This window comes from Lipotes vexillifer, unplaced genomic scaffold (genome assembly GCF_000442215.2).
Source record: "Lipotes vexillifer unplaced genomic scaffold, Lipotes_vexillifer_v1.1 scaffold429, whole genome shotgun sequence".
Lineage (NCBI taxonomy): Eukaryota > Metazoa > Chordata > Mammalia > Artiodactyla > Lipotidae > Lipotes > Lipotes vexillifer.
The window spans coordinates 212,369-229,693 of record NW_006784171.1 but is presented as its reverse complement, the minus strand read 5'-3'; the positions used below and the strand labels follow the sequence as shown (position 1 = coordinate 229,693).

Genomic DNA, 17,325 nt, shown 5'->3' with positions numbered 1-17,325 from the left:
TATTGTCATCTGAAATAACAGCTAAAATAGCAAGAATAACTTTTACTGTTTTAACATTTAGGATGAATATCAATAAATTTAATATTTAGTCATTTAGTAGGTATTATAATTTTATTTGGGTGAGAACTGAGGCACAAATAAATCTAGTCTAGTACACATATTGCAACATGGGAAGAGAATTCTCTCAAGAGGATCAAAGGCTTTCTAGCTGCTTCTCCAGCAAGGATCACTGATGAAGTAGAATTGGGGTATGATATTCTTTGTTTGAAATAAAAAAAAAAGCAACACTACCATGCCAGTCAGTTGATACGTCTTTCTATTTGAACTATTTCCCAGGTAGTAATAAAAGATGAAGCTGAGGTTATTTCCACTGTGTTTTTATGACAAATGCTCCAAAGAGTGAAGAACAGAGAATTTTTTTTTTTTTTTTTTATCTTTAGGGTCCTACATAGTAGGACCTATATATGCTATAGGACCTATATATGCTATAGGACCTATATATGCTGGGGACATTAATGTTTAATCTCAATACTATAAATTTATTCCTTGGAGTTGGTGTTTGCTCTCTTTGGATATATAAATTTATGTATTTTAGGAAATAGGGTAGGGTTAGTTACATAGTTAAGGCTCCAATACAGGATGGTTTGGGAACCAATTTAGACTATCTATTTGCTTTTATCTTTTGGAAGTGGCAACTCTTAAGTTGCCTAACTAAAAAGCCAAAACAAACAAAAAACCCATATGCCATCTATTTAAAGACCCAGTCTTTCAGGTTTTGTGTTGACAAAATACTATACTACAATAATGATGCCAGTATTGATATCTTCATTATAAAAGATAGGGGAGAAAGAGAAATATTACATCTGTACATATAACAATAACGTTATGATGTAATTCTAATTGCATTGCTTTTTTAACTTACTTAAAATTTACAAATTTCCGTTCCTAGTTACTTTTAGGAAACTACAATGTGATTTCAAGAGTAATTCCATTGACTAATATTTCCAAAAATCAGTTTTAGCAGATTTTTCAGGAAGCAAAAAGCCAAGTTCTACAAAAGAATATATCAGTTTCAATAATAACACATTTAGTTAATATTAAGATAACTCTAATGTTTACAGGAATGTAAGGTACCTTATTATGCATAATTCCATCTTCAGTTTCTTCTCCCCAAGGCTGTCCATCATCAAATAAAGGTGAGCTTTCTTTCATGGCATTATGTAACTATTTAGTACATAAGCAAAATATTAAGTTGATTTAAGTTTCTGAGAAAAACACATAGCTTTCATGTTTTGTCAAATTTGTTTTCAGTGTCATTTTTAGGAGCATTCACATTACTGCTTGACAAAGTCTCGTGAGAAGTTATTCTTTTGAACCTTAAAATATAATCCTTTTGATATTTTAGTAACTAAATCCCTTAGGATTAAAAAAGGATGGGCTCCATGTTTAGTTCTATTCTATAGTGAAAAATATGCTGATCTTTTTTATACACTTATTGAGAACATATACACACATTAAAAAAAATTTTATTTATTTATTTTGGCTGTGTTGGGTCTTCGTTGCTGCGCGTGGGCTTTCTCTAGTTGTGGTGAGCAGGGGCTACTCTTCGTTGAGGTGCACAGGTTTCTCATGGCGGTGGCTTCTCTTGTTGTGGAGCACGGGCTCTAGGCACATGGGCTTCAGTAGTTGTGGCACGTGGGCTCAGGAGCTGTGGCTCGTGGGCTCAGTAGCTGTGGCTCGTGGGCTCTAGAGCACCGGCTCAGTAGCTGTGGCGCACGGGCTCAGCTGCTCTGTGGCATGTGGGATCTTCCTGGATCAGGGCTCAAACCCGTGTCCCCTGTGTTGGCAGGTGGATTCTTAACCACTGCACCACCAGAGAAGCCCTACACACGTTTTTTTGTTTTTTTTTGCGGTACGTGGGCCTCTCACCGCTGTGGCCTCTCCCGTTGCGGACCACAGGCTCTGGATGCGCAGGCTCAGCGGCCATGGCTCACGGGCCCAGCTGCTCCACGGCATGAGGGATCTTCCTGGGCCGGGGCATGAACCCGTGTCCCCTGCATTGGCAGATGAACTCTCAACCACTGCGCCACCAGGGAAGCCCCCTACACGTTTTAATGCAATTCTGAGAATCCAAAACAGAACTGCCACAAAAGGTAAGCCAAAAGTAATTATTTCTCTTTTATATAAACTCAATTTTGGTGCTCAAATGTTACCTACTGACTCCTTCAGACTGTATAAGCATACACTTTAGATTGAATTTTATAATATAAAATCTTCAGAAATACAAATATTTAACCGTGAAAGTGATAATAGATAATAAATTATAGCAAACATTCAGATGTTATAATTAACAAGCTAAAAGGAAAATGCCTAAAGGTTTTTAAGGCACATAAATTCCATTTTGGAACACTTGTTTTTATAACTTGTTTTAGAAATATAACCTTTTAAAAATAAAATTAGAAAATTTAAATGAAATTGCTATAAAATGTAAAGATATCAACGTGTATCTAGCATAATGACTAAACTCTACAAAAATGGACTATGCACTAGGAGTGTAAAAGAAGAATGTGGTTTCTGTTGAAAATATTTCATTACAATTTCTTACCCTAGTATTCATATATAGATAGGATTGCTGAGTGGGGATACTGTCCTTAGTCTAGAGTAGCTTGTCCTATCTGCTCCTTTCCTATTCCAAAGGCACTCATTAGACCTTTTGTATATCTAGGGTGGATGCAGGCAAGCTCTATCAACTCATCCTTTATCTCTTCTTCCCTTGACAAGGCCTCAAGTGACAATCAGATTTAATTAAGTCTTAAAGACATGTAAGGCAGAGCCCAAGATGAAGAATAGAATCTCTTATCTTATCATCAGGGTAGATAAAGACAGAGTTTCTGTTGCCTTGTCAAAGATCCTTGTGAAAACTCTTGCTACTCTGCAAGGTTCAAGGAGAGCCTTACAAGGGACAAACAGATCCCCAGGAACTATAGGAAAGACTTTTACTACAATAACTAGAAGTTCTTCTGTACTGAGAAGATTTGGTTGAAAAAGTTTCAACCTGAAATTGGATAGAGATAACCAGAAATATGGACTTGAGTAATCTTTTTTTACCTAGAGGTGGCATTTACCAATAAAATACTACTCCTCTGTATTATAAAAGGATATTATATTATAAGAAAAGAAAAGGACTCAGAGGGATCTGAGATGAGTAACGCCCTAGCCCACTTTGGTTATTAACCAAAAGGTTAATCACAGAGAGCTAGTGGAGCATATGCACCCTCCTATTCATGCTCCTTGGTAGAGGGGAGACGGGGCAACTTTGGCAAAACTCCTATCACTCAAACACTGTAATAAGGATGTGCTTATAAGCTCTGTGTTAAGAGGCACAAAGAGAGAGAAGAAATAAAACTTTACTTATAAAACATTAACAAACTGAATTCAGGAGTATAGCAAAGGAATAACCAACAATGAACAAACAGAGACTATTAGGGAACTAATATCCTATCATGTCATACCAAAAGGTTGAGAAAAACAATCATCTCAATAGATCCTGTAAAAGCATATGATAAGGTTCAATGATTATTCTTGATAAAAATTAGAAAGAGGTAGATAAGCTTCAACATGAAAAACATTATCTTCTATCTGGAAACATCACAACTAAATGATAAAACAGAAAAATTTTTGTTTGAAAACAGTGGTACCAACAGAAATCAATCAAGAACAGTGATAATTAGGCAATTCAGTAAGAGTAGACAACTACAGGCCAATATCCCTGATGAGAAAATATAGAGGCAAACATTTTCAGTAAAATATTAGCAAACTAAATTCAGTAGCACTTTGAAAAGGTCATTCAACATGATTAAGTGGGATTTATCGTGGGATGCAAGGATGGCTCAATGCATGCAAATCAATAAGTGTGATAAATCACATTAATAGAATAAAAAAACCAAAATCATACAATAACTCAATAGAGAAAAAGTATTTGACAAAATTCAACATCACTTCATAATAAAAACTCTCAAACTGTGTATACAGGAAATGTACCTCTACATAATAAAGCCCATATATGAAAAGCCCACAGCTAACATTATACTCAATGGTAAAGAACTGAAAGCTGTTACTCTAAGATCAGGAAAAAGTTAAGGATGCCCACTGTTGCCACTTTTTTTTTTTTTTTTTTTTTTGCTGTACGCGGGCCTTTCACTGTTGTGGCCTCTCTGGCCATGGAGCACAGGCTCCGGACGTGCAGGCTCAGCGGCCATGGCTCATAGGCCCAGCCGCTCCGTGGCATGTGGGATCTTCCCGGACCGGGGCATGAACCCGTGTCCTCTGTATCGGCAGGCAGACTCTCAACCACTGTGCCACCAGGGAAGCCCCACTGTTGCCACTTTTATCCAACACAGTACTAGAAATCCTAGCCAGAGCAATCAGGCAAGAAAAATAAAAAGGCATCAGAATTGAAAAGGAATAAGTAGAATTATCTCTATTTGCAGATGACATGGTTTTATATACAGAAAATCCTAAAGCCCCCTCAAAAACAAACAAACAAACAAATAAAACCTGTTAGATCTAATCAACAAATTCAGTAAATTTGCAGGATACAAAATTAAAGTACAAAAATTAGTAGCGTTTCTATATTCTAACGACAAATTATCTGAAAAAAGAAAAAAGGAAAATGATACCATTTACAATAGCATCAAAGCAATAAAGGAATAAGCTTAACCAAAGAGGTGAAAGATCTCTACACTGAAAAGTACAAGACAGGGCTTGTACTGATCAGATCAGAGCAGAAATAAATGAAATAAATGAAATATTTACTTCATTTTGTTTCTATGAATGAAATAAATATTTATTTCATTTATTTCTTTGTTTCTAAATGAAATAGAAACAAAGAAAACAATAGCAAAGATCAATAAAACTAAAAGCTGGTTCTTTGAGAAGATAAACAAAATTGATAAACCATTAGCCAGATGCATCAAGAAAAAGAGGGAGAGGACTCAAATCAATACAATTAGAAATGAAAAAGGAGAAATTACAACAGACACCACAGAAATACAAAGCATCCTAAGAGACTATAAGAAACTCTATGCCAATAAAATGAACAATCTGGAACAAATGGACAAATTCTTAGAAAGGTATAACCTTCCAAGACTGAACCAGGAAGAAACAGAAAATATGAACAGACCAATCACAAGTAATGAAATTGAAACTGTGATTAAAAGTCTTCCAACAAACGAAAGTCCAGGACCAGATGGCTTCACAAGTGAATTCTACCAAACATTTAGAGAAGAGTTAACATCCATCCTTCTCAAACTCTTCCAAAAAACTGCAGAGGAAGGAACACTCCCAAACTCATTCTATGAGGCCACCATCACCCTGATACCAAAACCAGACAAAGACACTACAAAAAAAGAAAATTACAGACCAATATCACTGATGAATATAGATGCAAAAATCCTCAACAAAATACTAGCAAACAGAATCCAACAACACTTAAAAGGATCATACACCATGATCAAATGAGATTTATCCCAGGGATGCAAGGATTCTTCAATATATGCAAATCAATCAATGTGATACACCATATTAACAAATTGAAGAATAAAAACTGTATGATCATCTCAATAGACGGAGAAAAAGCTTTGGACAAAATTCAACACCCATTTATAATAACTCTCCAGAAAGTGGGTATAGAGGGAACTTACCTCAACATAATTAAGGCCATATACAACACACCCACAGCAAACATCATTCTCAATGGTAAAAAAGTGAAAGCATTTCCTCTAAGATCAGCAACAAAACAAGGATGTCCACTCTCACCACTATTATTCAACACAGTTTTGGAAGTCCTAGCCACAGCAATCAGAGAAGAAAGAGGAATAAAAGGAATACAAATTGGAAAAGAAGTAAAACTGTCACCGTTTGCAGATGACTTGATACTATATATAAAGAAGACTAAAGATGCCACCAGAAAACTAGTAGAGCTAATCAATGAATCTGGTAAAGTTTCAGGATACAAAATTAATGCACAGAAATATCTTGCATTCCTATACACTGATGATGAAAAATCTGAAAGAGAAATTAAGGAAACACTCCCATTTACCACTGCAACAAAAAGAATAAAATACCTAGGAATAAACCTACCTAAGGAGACAAAAGACCTGTATGCAGAAAACTATAAGACACTGATGAAAGAAATTAAAGATGATACCAACAGATGGAGAGATATACCATGTTCTTGGAATGGAAGGATCAATATTGTGAAAATGACTATACTACCCAAAGCAATCTACAGATTCAATGTAACCTCTGTCAAATTACCAATGGCATTTTTTACAGAACTAGAACAAAAAATCTTAAAATCTGTATGGAGACACAAAAGACCCTGAATAGCCAAAGCAGTCTTGAGGGAAAAATACGGAGCTGGAGGAATCAGACTCCCTGACTTCAGACTATACCACAAAGCTACAGTAATCAAGACAGTTAGGTACTGGAACAAAAACAGAAATATAGATCAATGGAACAGGACAGAAAGCCCAGAGATAAACCCACGCACCTATGGTCAACTAATCTATGACAAAGGAGGCAAAGATATACAATGGAGAAAAGACAGTCTCTTCAATAAGTGGTGCTGGGAAAACGGGACAGCTACATTTAAAAAAATGAAATTAGAACACTCCCTAATACCATACACAAAAATAAACTCAAAACGGATTAGAAACCTAAATGTAAGACCAGACACTATAAAATCTTAGAGGAAAGCATAGGAAAAACAATCTTTGACATAAATCATAGCAAGATCTTTTTTTTTTTTCCCCCGGTATGCGGGCCTCTCACTGTTGTGGTCTCTCCCATTGCGGAGCACAGGCTCCAGACGCGCAGGCTCAGTGGCCATGGCTCACAGGCCCAGCCGCTCCGCGGCATGTGGGATCTTCCCAGACCAGGGCACGAACTCGTGTCCCCTGCATCGGCAGGCGGACTCTCAACCACTGCGCCACCAGGGAAGCCCAGCAAGATCTTTTCTGATCCACCTCCTAGAGTCATGGAAATAAAAACAAAAATACACAAATAGGACCTGATGAAACTTAAAAGCATTTGCAAAGCAAAGGAAACTAAAAACAAGATGAAAAGACAACTCTCAGAATGGGAGAAAATATTTGCAAATGAATCAATGGACAAAGGATTAAAATCCAAAATATATAAACAGCTCATGCAACTCAATACTAAAATGAAAAATGGACAGAAGACCTAAATAGACATTTCTCCAAAGAAGACATACAGATGGCCAATAAGCACATGAAAAGCTGCTCATCATCACTAATTATCAGAGAAATGCAAATCAAAACTACAATGAGGTATCACCTCACACCAGTAAGAATGGGCATCATCAGAAAATCTACAAACAGCAAATGCTGGAGAGGGTGTGGAGAAAAGGGAACCCTCTTGCACTCTTGGTGGGAATGTAAACTGATACAGCCACTATGGAGAACAGTATGGAGGTTCCTTAAAAAACTAAAAATAGAATTACCATATGACCCAGCAATCCTACTCCTGGGCATATACCCAGAAAAAACCATAATTCAAAAAGACACACGCACCCCAATGTTCACTGCAGCCCTATTTACAATAGCCAGGTCATGGAAGCAACCTAAATGCCCATCGACCGACAAATGGATAAAGAAGATGTGGTACATATATACAATAGAATATTACTCGGCCATAAAAAGGAACAAAATTAGGTCATTTGTAGAGACGTGGATGAATATAGAGACTGTAACACAGAGTGAAGTAAGTCAGAAAGCGAAAAACAAATACTGTATATTAACGCATATATGTGGAACCTAGAAAAATGGTACAGATGAAACGGTTTGCAGGGTCAAAATTGAGACAAAGATGTAGAGGCCAAACGTATGGACACCAAGGGGGGAAAGTAGCGGCAGGTGGGGGTGGTGGTGTCATGAACCGGGAGACTGGGACTGCCACGTATACACGATGTGTATAAAATGGATGACTAATAAGAACCTGCTGTATAAAAAAATAAATTAAAAAAAAATGCCTCTGCACCTCTAGTTCTTGCGGAGGTTGGCATCTTCAGTGAAGTCTCCTATTGCAGGAGGACCTTCAAGATGGTAGGGAAGTAAGATGTAGAGATTACTTTCCTCCCCACAAATGCATCAGAAATACATCTACAGGGCTTCCCTCGTGGCGCAGTGGTTAAGAATCTGCCTGCCAATGTAGGGGACATGGGTTTGAGCCCTGGTCTGGGAAGATCCCACATGCCGCAGAGCAATGAAGCCCATGCACAACTACTGAGCCTGCACTCTAGAGCCCACAAGCCACAACTACTGAGCCCATGAGCCACAACTACTGAAACCCATGCACCTAGAACCCGTGCTCTGCAACAAGAGAAGGCACTGTGATGAGAAGCCTGCGCACCACAATGAAGAGTAGTCCTTGCTCGCCGAAACTAGAGAAAGCCTGCACAGCAACAGAGACCCTACACAGCCAAAAATAAAAATAAATAAAGTAAATAAATTTATAAAAAGAAAAAATACATCTACATGTGGAACAACTCCTACAGCACACCTACTGAATGCCGGCAGAAGACCTCATACTTCCCAAAAGGCAAGAAAATCCCTACGTACATGGTCGTGTGGCTGAGAGGGTGTTGGTGCTCCAGCCTGGTGTCAGGCCTGAACCCCTGAGGTGGAAGAGCTGAGTTAAGGACACTGGACCACCAGAGACCTCCCGGCTCCAAGTAGTATCAATCGGCGACAGCTCTCCCAGAGATATCTGTCTCAACGCTAAAACCCAGCTCCACCCAACGGCAAGCAAGCTCCAGTGCGGGGCACCCCATGAGAAATAACTAGCAAGACAGGAATACAACCCCACCCATTAGCAGAGAGGCTGCCTAAAATCATAATAAGGTCACAGACACCTCAAAGCACACCACCGGACACGGTCCTGCCCACCAGAAAGACAATGTCCAGCGTCATCCACTGGAACACAGGCACCAGGCCCCTCCACCAGGAAGCCTACACAACCCACTGAACCAACGTTACCCACTGGAGGCAGACACCAAAAACAACAGGAATTACAAACCTGCAGCCTGCGAAAAGGAGATCCCAAATACAGTAAGTTAAGCACAATAAGAAAACAGAGAAATACACAGCACGTGAAGGAGCAAGGTAAAAACCCATCAGACTAAACAAATGAAGAGGAAATAGGAAGCCTACCTGAAAAAGAATTCAGAGTAATGATAGTAAAGATATCCAAACTCCTGGAGATAGAATGGAGAAAATACAAGAAATGTTCAACAAAGGCCTAGAAGAACTAAAGAGCAAACAAACAATGATGAACAACACAATAAATAAAATTAAAAATTCTCTAGAAGGAATCAAAAGCAGAATAACTGAGGCAGAAGAACGGATAAGCGACCTGGAAGATAAAATAGTGGAAATAACTACAGCAGAGCAGAATAGAGAAAAAAGAATGAAAAGAATTGAGGACAGTCTTACAGACTTCCGGGACATTAAATGCACCAACATTCGAATTATCGGGGTCCCAGAAGAAAAAGAGAAAAAGAAAGGGACTGTGAAAATATCTGAAAAGATTATAGTTGAAAACTTCCCTAATATGGGAAAGGAAAGAGTCAATCAAGTCCAGGAAGCACAGAGAGTTCCATACAGTATAAATCTAAGGAGAAACAAGCCAAGACACATACTAATCAAAGTATCAAAAATTAAATACAAAGAAAAAAATATTAAAAGCAGCAAGGGAAAAGCAACAAATAATATACGAGGGAATCCCCATAAAGTTAACAGCTGATCTTTCAGCAGAAACTCTGCAAGCCAGAAGGGAGTGGCAGGACGTATTTAAAGCGATGAAAAGGAAAAACCTACAACCAAGATTACTAAACCCAAGAAGGATCTCATTCATTTTTTTTTCTTTTTATAAAAGAGATTTCTCTTTTTATTTTTTATTATTATTTTTTTTTGTGGTACGTGGGCCTCTCACTGTTGGGGCCTCTCCCACTGCGGAGCACAGGATCCAGATATGCAGGCGCAGTGGCCATGGCTCATGGGCCCAGCTGCTCCGCGGCATGTGGGATCCTCCTGGACCGGAGCACGAACCCGTGTCCCCTATATCGGCAGGCGGACTCTCAACCACTGCGCTACCAGGGAGGCCCCCTTTTTATTTATTTAAATTAATTAATTAATTAATTAATGTCTGTGTTGGGTCTTTGTTGCAGTGCGTGGGCTTCGCATTGAGGTGGCTTCTCTTGTTGCAGAGCATGGGCTCTAGGCATGCGGGCTTCAGTAGCTGTGGCACGAAGGCTCTAGAGCTCAGGCTCAGTTGTGGCGCACGGGCTTAGTTGCTCCATGGCACATGGGATCTTCCCAGACCAGGGCTCGAACCCGTGCCCCTTGCATTGCCAGGCAGATCCTTAACCACTGTGCAACGAGGGAAGCCCCTCATTCAGATCTGAATGGAGAAATTAAAACGTTTACAGACAAGCAAAAGTTAATAGAATTCAGCACCACCAAACCAGCTTTACAACAAATGCTAAAGGAACTTCTCTAGGCAGGAAACACAAGAGAAAAAAAAGACCTACAAAAACAAACCCAAAACAATAAAGAAAATGTTAATAGAAACATACATATCAATAATTACTTTAAATGTAAATGGATTAAATGCTCCAATCAGAATACACAGACTGGCTGAATGGATACAAAAATAAGACCTGTATATATGCTGTCTACAAGAGACCCACTTCAGAGCTGGGGAAACTTACAGACTGACAGTGAGGGGATGCAAAAAGATATTCTATGCAAATGGAAATCAAAAGAAAGCTGTAGTAGCAATTCTCATATCAGATAAAATAGACTTTAAAATAAAGACTGTTGCAGGAGACAAGGAAGGACACTGCATAATGATAAAGGAATCAATCCAAGAAGATATAACAATTGTAAATATTTATGTACCCAACATAGGAGCACATCAATACATAAGGCAAATGCTAACAGCCATAAAAATCGACAGTAACACAATCATAGTAGGAGACTTTAACACCCCACTTTCACCAATGGACAGATCATCCAAAATGAAAACAAATAAGGAAACACAAGCTTTAAATGACAGATTAGACAAGATGGACTTAATAGATATTTATAGGACATTCCATCCAAAAACAACAGAATACACTTTCTTCTCAAATGCTCATGGAACATTCTCCAGGATAGATCATATCTTGGGTCACAAATCAAGCCTTGGTAAATTAAAATAAAAATGAAATTGTATGAAGTATCTTTTCCAACCACAATACTATGAGACTAGATATCAATTACAGGAAAAAAACTGTAAAAAATAAAAACACATGGAGGCTAAACAATACCCTACTAAATAACCAAGAGATCACTGAAGAAATCAAAGAGGAAGTCAAAAAATACCTAGAAACAAATGACAATGAAAACACGACGACCCAAAACCTATGGGATGCAGCAAAAGCAGATCTAAGAGGGAAGTTTAAAGCAATACAATCCTACCTCAAGGAACAAGAAACATCTGAAATAAACAACCTAACCTTACACCTAAAGCAATTAGAGAAAGAACAAAAAAACCCCAAAGTTAGCAGAAGTAAAGAAATAATAAAGATCAGATCAGAAATAAATGAAAAAGAAATGAATGAAACAATAGCAAAGATCAATAAAACTAAAAGGTGGTTCTTTTAGAAGATAAAGAAAAGTGATAAATCATTAGCCAGACTCATCAAGAAAAAAAGGGAGAAGACTCAAATCAACAGAATCAGAAATGAAAAAGGAGAAGTAACAACTGACACTGCAGAAATGCAGAGGATCATGAGAGATTACTACAAGCAACTGTATACCAATAAAATGGACAACCTGGAAGAAATGGACAAATTCTTAGAAAAGCACAACCTTCCAAGACTGAATCAGGAAAAAATAGAAAATATGAACAGACCATCACAAGCACTGAAACTGAAACTGTCATTAGAAATCTTCCAAGAAGCAAAAGCCCAGGACCAGATGGCTTCTGGTGAATTCTGTCAAACATTTAGAGGAGAGCTAACACCTATCCTTCTCAAACTCTTCCAAAATATAGCAGAGAGAGAGGAACACTCCCAAACTCATTCTAAGAGGTCACCATTACACTGATACCAAAACCAGACAAAGATGTCACAAAAAAAGAAAACTACAGGCCAATATCACTGATGAATATAGATGCAAAAATCCTCAACAAAATACTAGCAAACAGAATCCAACAGCACGTTAAAAGATCATACACTATGATCAAGCGTCGTTTATCCCAGGCATGCGAATATTCTTCAATATATGCAAATGAGTCAATGTGTTAAACCATATCAACAAATTGAAGGATAAAAACCATATGATCACCTGAATAGATGTAGAAAATGCTTTTGACAAAATTCAACACCGATTTAAGATAAAAAACTCTCCAGAAAGTTGGCAGAGAGGAAACCTACCTCAACATAATAAAGGCCATATATGAGAAACCCACAGCCAACATCGTTGTCAGTGGTGAAAAACTGAAACCATTTCCTCTAAGATCAGGAACAAGACAAGGTTGCCCACTCTCAACACTATTATTCAACACAGTTTTGGAAGTTTTCGTCATGGCAATGAGAGAAGAAAAAGAAATAAAAGGAATCCAAATTGGAAAAGAAGAAGTAAAAATGTCACTGTTTACAGATGACTTGATACTATACATAGAGAATCTTAAAGATGCTAACAGAAAACTACTAGAGCTAATCAATGAATTTGGTAAAGCAGTAGGATACAAAATTAATGCACAGAAATCTCTTGCATTCCTATACACTAATGATGAAAAATCTGAAAGAGAAATTAAGGAAACACTCCCATTTACCACTGCAACCTAGGAATAAACCTACCTAAGGAGACAAAAGATCTGTATGCAGAAAACTATAGGACACTGATGAAACAAATTAAAGGTGATACAAACAGATGGAGAGATATAGCATGTACTTGGATTGGAAGAATCAACATTGTGTAAATGACTATACTACCCAAAGCAATCTACAGATTCAACGCAATCCCTATCACACTACCAATGGCATTTTTTACAGAACTAGAACAAAAAATTTCACAATTTGTATGGAAACATGAAAGACCTCGAATAGCCAGAGCAATCTTGAGAAAGAAAAACGGAGCTGGAGGAATCAGGCTCCCTGACTTCAGACTATACTACAAAGCTACAGTAATGAAGACAGTATGGTACTGGTACAGAAACAGAAATATAGGTCAATGGGATAGGATAGAAAGCCTAGACATAAACCCATGCACATAGGGTCACCTTATCTTTGATAAAGGAGGCAAGAATATACAATGGAGAAAAGAAAGCCTCTTCAATAAGTGGTGCTGGGAAAACTGGACAGCTACATGTAAAAGACTGAATTTAGAACACTTCCTAACACCATACACAAAAATAAACTCAAGGGCTTCCCTGGTGGCGCAGTGGTTGAGAGTCCGCCTGCCGACGCAGGGGACACAGGTTCGTGCCCCGGTCCTGGAGGATCCCACATGCTGCAGAGCGGCTGGGCCCATGAGCCATGGCCGCTGAGCCTGTGCGTCCAGAGCCTATGCTCCGCAACGGGAGAGGCCACAGTGGTGAGAGGCCCGCGTACCGCAAAACATAAATAAATAAATAAAATGGATTAAAGACCTAAATGTAAGGCCAGGCACTATAAAACTCTCAGAGGAAAACATAGGCAGAACAATCTATGACATAAATCATAGCAAGATCCTTTTTGACCCACCTCCTAGAGAAATGGAAATAAAAACAAAAATAAACAAATGGAACGTAATGAAACTTAAAAGCTTTTGCACAGCAAAGGAAACCATATACAAGATGAAAAGACAACCCTCAGAATGGGAGAAAATATTTGCAAACGAAGCAACTGACAAAGCATCATTCTCCAAAATATATAAGCAGCTCATGCAGCTCAATATCCAAAAACAAACAACCCAATCGAAAAATGGGCAGAAGAGGTAAATAGACATTTCTCCAAAGAAGATATACAGATTGCCAACAAACACATGAAAGGATGCTCAACATCACTAATCATGAGAGAAATGTAAATCAAAACTACAATAAGGTATCACCTCACACCGGCCAGAATGGCCATCATGAAAAAACCTACAAAAAGTAAATGCTGGAGAGGGTGTGGAGAAAACCCTCTTGCACTGTTGGTGGGAACATAAATTGATACAGCCACTATGGAGAACAGTATGGAGGTTCCTTAAAAACCTAAAAATAAAACTACCGTATGACTCAGCAATCCCACTACTGGGCATATACCCTGAGAAAACGATAATTTAAAAACAGACATGTACCACAGTGTTCATTGCAGCAGTATTTGCAATAGCCAGGAAATGAAAGCAACCTAAGTGTCCATCAACAGATGAATGGACAAAGAAGATGTGGCACATATATACAATGAAATGTTACTCAGCCATAAAAAGAAATGAAATTGAACTATTTGTAGTGAGGTGGATGGACTTAAGAGTCTGTCATACAGAGTGACGTAAGTCAGAAAGAAAAAAATACCGTATGCTAACACATATATATGGAATGTTAAAAAAAAAAAGGTTCTGATGAACCTATGGGCAGGACAGTAATGAAGATGCAGACGTAGGGAATGGACTTTGAGGACATGGGGAGGGGGGAAGGGTACGCTGAGACGAAGTGAGAGAGTAGCACTGACAATATATACACTACCAAGTGTAAAGTAGATAGCTAGTGGGAAGCAGCTGCATAGCACAGGGGAGATCAGGTTGGTGCTTTGATAACACCTAGAGGGGTGGGATAGGGAAGGTGGAGGGAGATGCAAGAGGGAGGGGATATGGGAATATATGTATATAGCTAATTCACTTTGTTATACAGCAGAAACTAACACACCATTGTAAAGCAATTATATTCCAATCAAGATGTTAAAAACAAAACAAAACAAAGTCCTTACAAGAAAACAAAGGCAGTAAGCTCCCTGACAGTGGTCTTGGCAATGATTTTTTGGGATTTGAGACCAAAAGCAAAGGCAACAAAAGCAAAAATAAACACGTGGGACTATATCAAACTAAAAGGCTTCTGCAGAGCAAAAAAATGATCAACAACATGAAAGGGTAACCTACGGAATGGAAAAAAATATTTGCAAAGCATATATCTGATAAGGTGTCAGTATCCAATATCCATAAAGAAGTCATACAACAATAGCTGAGAAATAATGAAATTTAAAAAATGGGCAAAGGACCTGAGTATACATTTTTACTAAGACATTCAAATGGACAGGTACTCAACATCACGAATTATTAGGGAAATGCAAATGAAAACCACAGTGAAAACCTCATGCCTTTGAGTATGGCTTACATGGAAAAGACAAGAAATAAATGCTGGTAAGAATGTGGAGAAAAGGGACCCCTTGTGCACTGTTAATGTAGTTGTACATTTGTACAACCACCACAGAAAACACTGGTTTTCATGGAGGTTCCTAAAGAAATTAAAACTAGGACTACCACATGGTGTAACAATTCCACTCTAGGTATGTATCTGAAGGAAACAAAATCACTATGCTTAAGAGGTTCCTGTACACATATGTTCACTGCAGCATTATTTACAACATGGAAACAGCCTAAGCATCTACTGACAGATAAATGGATAAAGAAAATGTGGTATATGTGTATATATATACACACATACACATATGTACACACAATGGAATACTATTCAGCCATAAAAAGAAGGAAATCCTGCCATTTGTAACAACATGGATGGACCTTCAGGGCAGTACTCTAAATGAAATAAGTCAGACAGAGAAAGATAAATATTACATGATCTCACTTACAGGTGGAATTTTGAAAAAACAAGCCAACAAAAAGAGATCATATTTGTGGTTACCAGAGGCAGGGGGTTAGGGAGTAGGAGAACTGGATAGAGGTCAAAAGGTACAAACTTATAACTATAAGTCCTGGGAATGTAATATACAACATGTGTATACACCAAACATTACTGTTTGGTATATTTCAAAGTTGCTAAGAAAGTAGATCGTAAAAGATCTCATCATATGGAGAAAAACCATTTTTCTTCCTTTTTCTTTTTGGCATCTATATGAGATATGGATTTTAACTAAAGTTACTGTGGTAATCATTTGGCAATGTAAGTCAAGTCATTACACTGTACACCTTAAGTTTACAGTTCTGTATGTCAATTATATCTCAACAAAATTAAAGAAAAAAAAAAACCAAGGGGAAAAGATGGGTTATCCAATAAAAGGTATTGAGATATATGAATGAGCCATTTAAAAAATAAAATTTCCTTTTCTTTAATGTTAAAATAAATTGCAGATGGTTTAAGATTTAAACACAATACAAAGAAGCCATAAAAATACTAGGGAAAAAAGCGAAAGCACTTTTTAAAAAACATGGGAGTAAAGGAGACCATCCTAAGTGTGGCTAACTACCTAGGATTCTGTTAAGTGGGAAAGAAAGCATAAGAAACCTATGAATGCTCTCTCATTGATTCTTACATTGTTATAGTGTTCAGTTGCACTACCTCAAGCAAATTAAGATAGGAAGGAGGGGATTTCAACCTATGCCTCCAAGTCTATGTAATGGACTTGGAGGCATCTCAAGAGGTCCCTCCCCGATAGAAGCCAAAGCAGGTACTCCATACAGAAGCTCCTGTATCACTGTGGAAATGCTATCTCCCTAAAACATAACAATGACCTAAGCTGCTTAGGCAAACAAGGGTAAGGTGTTCTAATGACAATAGTGGTATTTGGAGGGAAGAGCAGAGAGGTGGTTACCCAATGTCCATGTGTATCACTGAGGAGAGGCAAACTGAATGCATAAAAGTTATACATAAAGTTCAATAAAACTTAAGTCCTGTTAATGGACTATGGTAGTGGATTTCTACTTCTCTCTTGAAAATTGGTGGTGCTGAATGTACCAGTATATCTCCTGGGTCAAAATCCATCCCCAGTGCCTGCCTACATTTAGTTATGGGCTTGCTGACGGCCAAGAGAATGTCAGGGGACAGCATTAGTTCTAAGGATTCCAGCACTAAGTAGGACAGGAAACTCAGAAGCTATAGAAGGAAGAGACTGCATTAGACTAAGTAACAATGTACATATTTACATTTGCAACCAATTAAAATACAGCAAATAAATCAAAAGGATAATGAGGGAAAAACATTTGCACCATATACATAAGAACATTTACCCAAAATTCAACTCTTTTTTATTTTTTTTTTTTTTTTTTGCGGATAACCCCCCTC

At 38.0% G+C, this 17,325-nt stretch overlaps 1 protein-coding gene across 1 annotated transcript in view; it reads right to left on the bottom strand.

The window, feature by feature from the left end:
• NDC80 (NDC80 kinetochore complex component) overlaps positions 1–17,325 on the bottom strand; it is a 58,278-nt gene that overhangs the window by 33,769 nt on the left and 7,184 nt on the right. Inside the window, exon 6 of the mRNA XM_007456554.1 lies at positions 1,135–1,224. Coding sequence (XP_007456616.1) covers positions 1,135–1,224 — 90 coding nt within the window. The remainder of the gene's footprint in view (positions 1–1,134; positions 1,225–17,325) is intronic.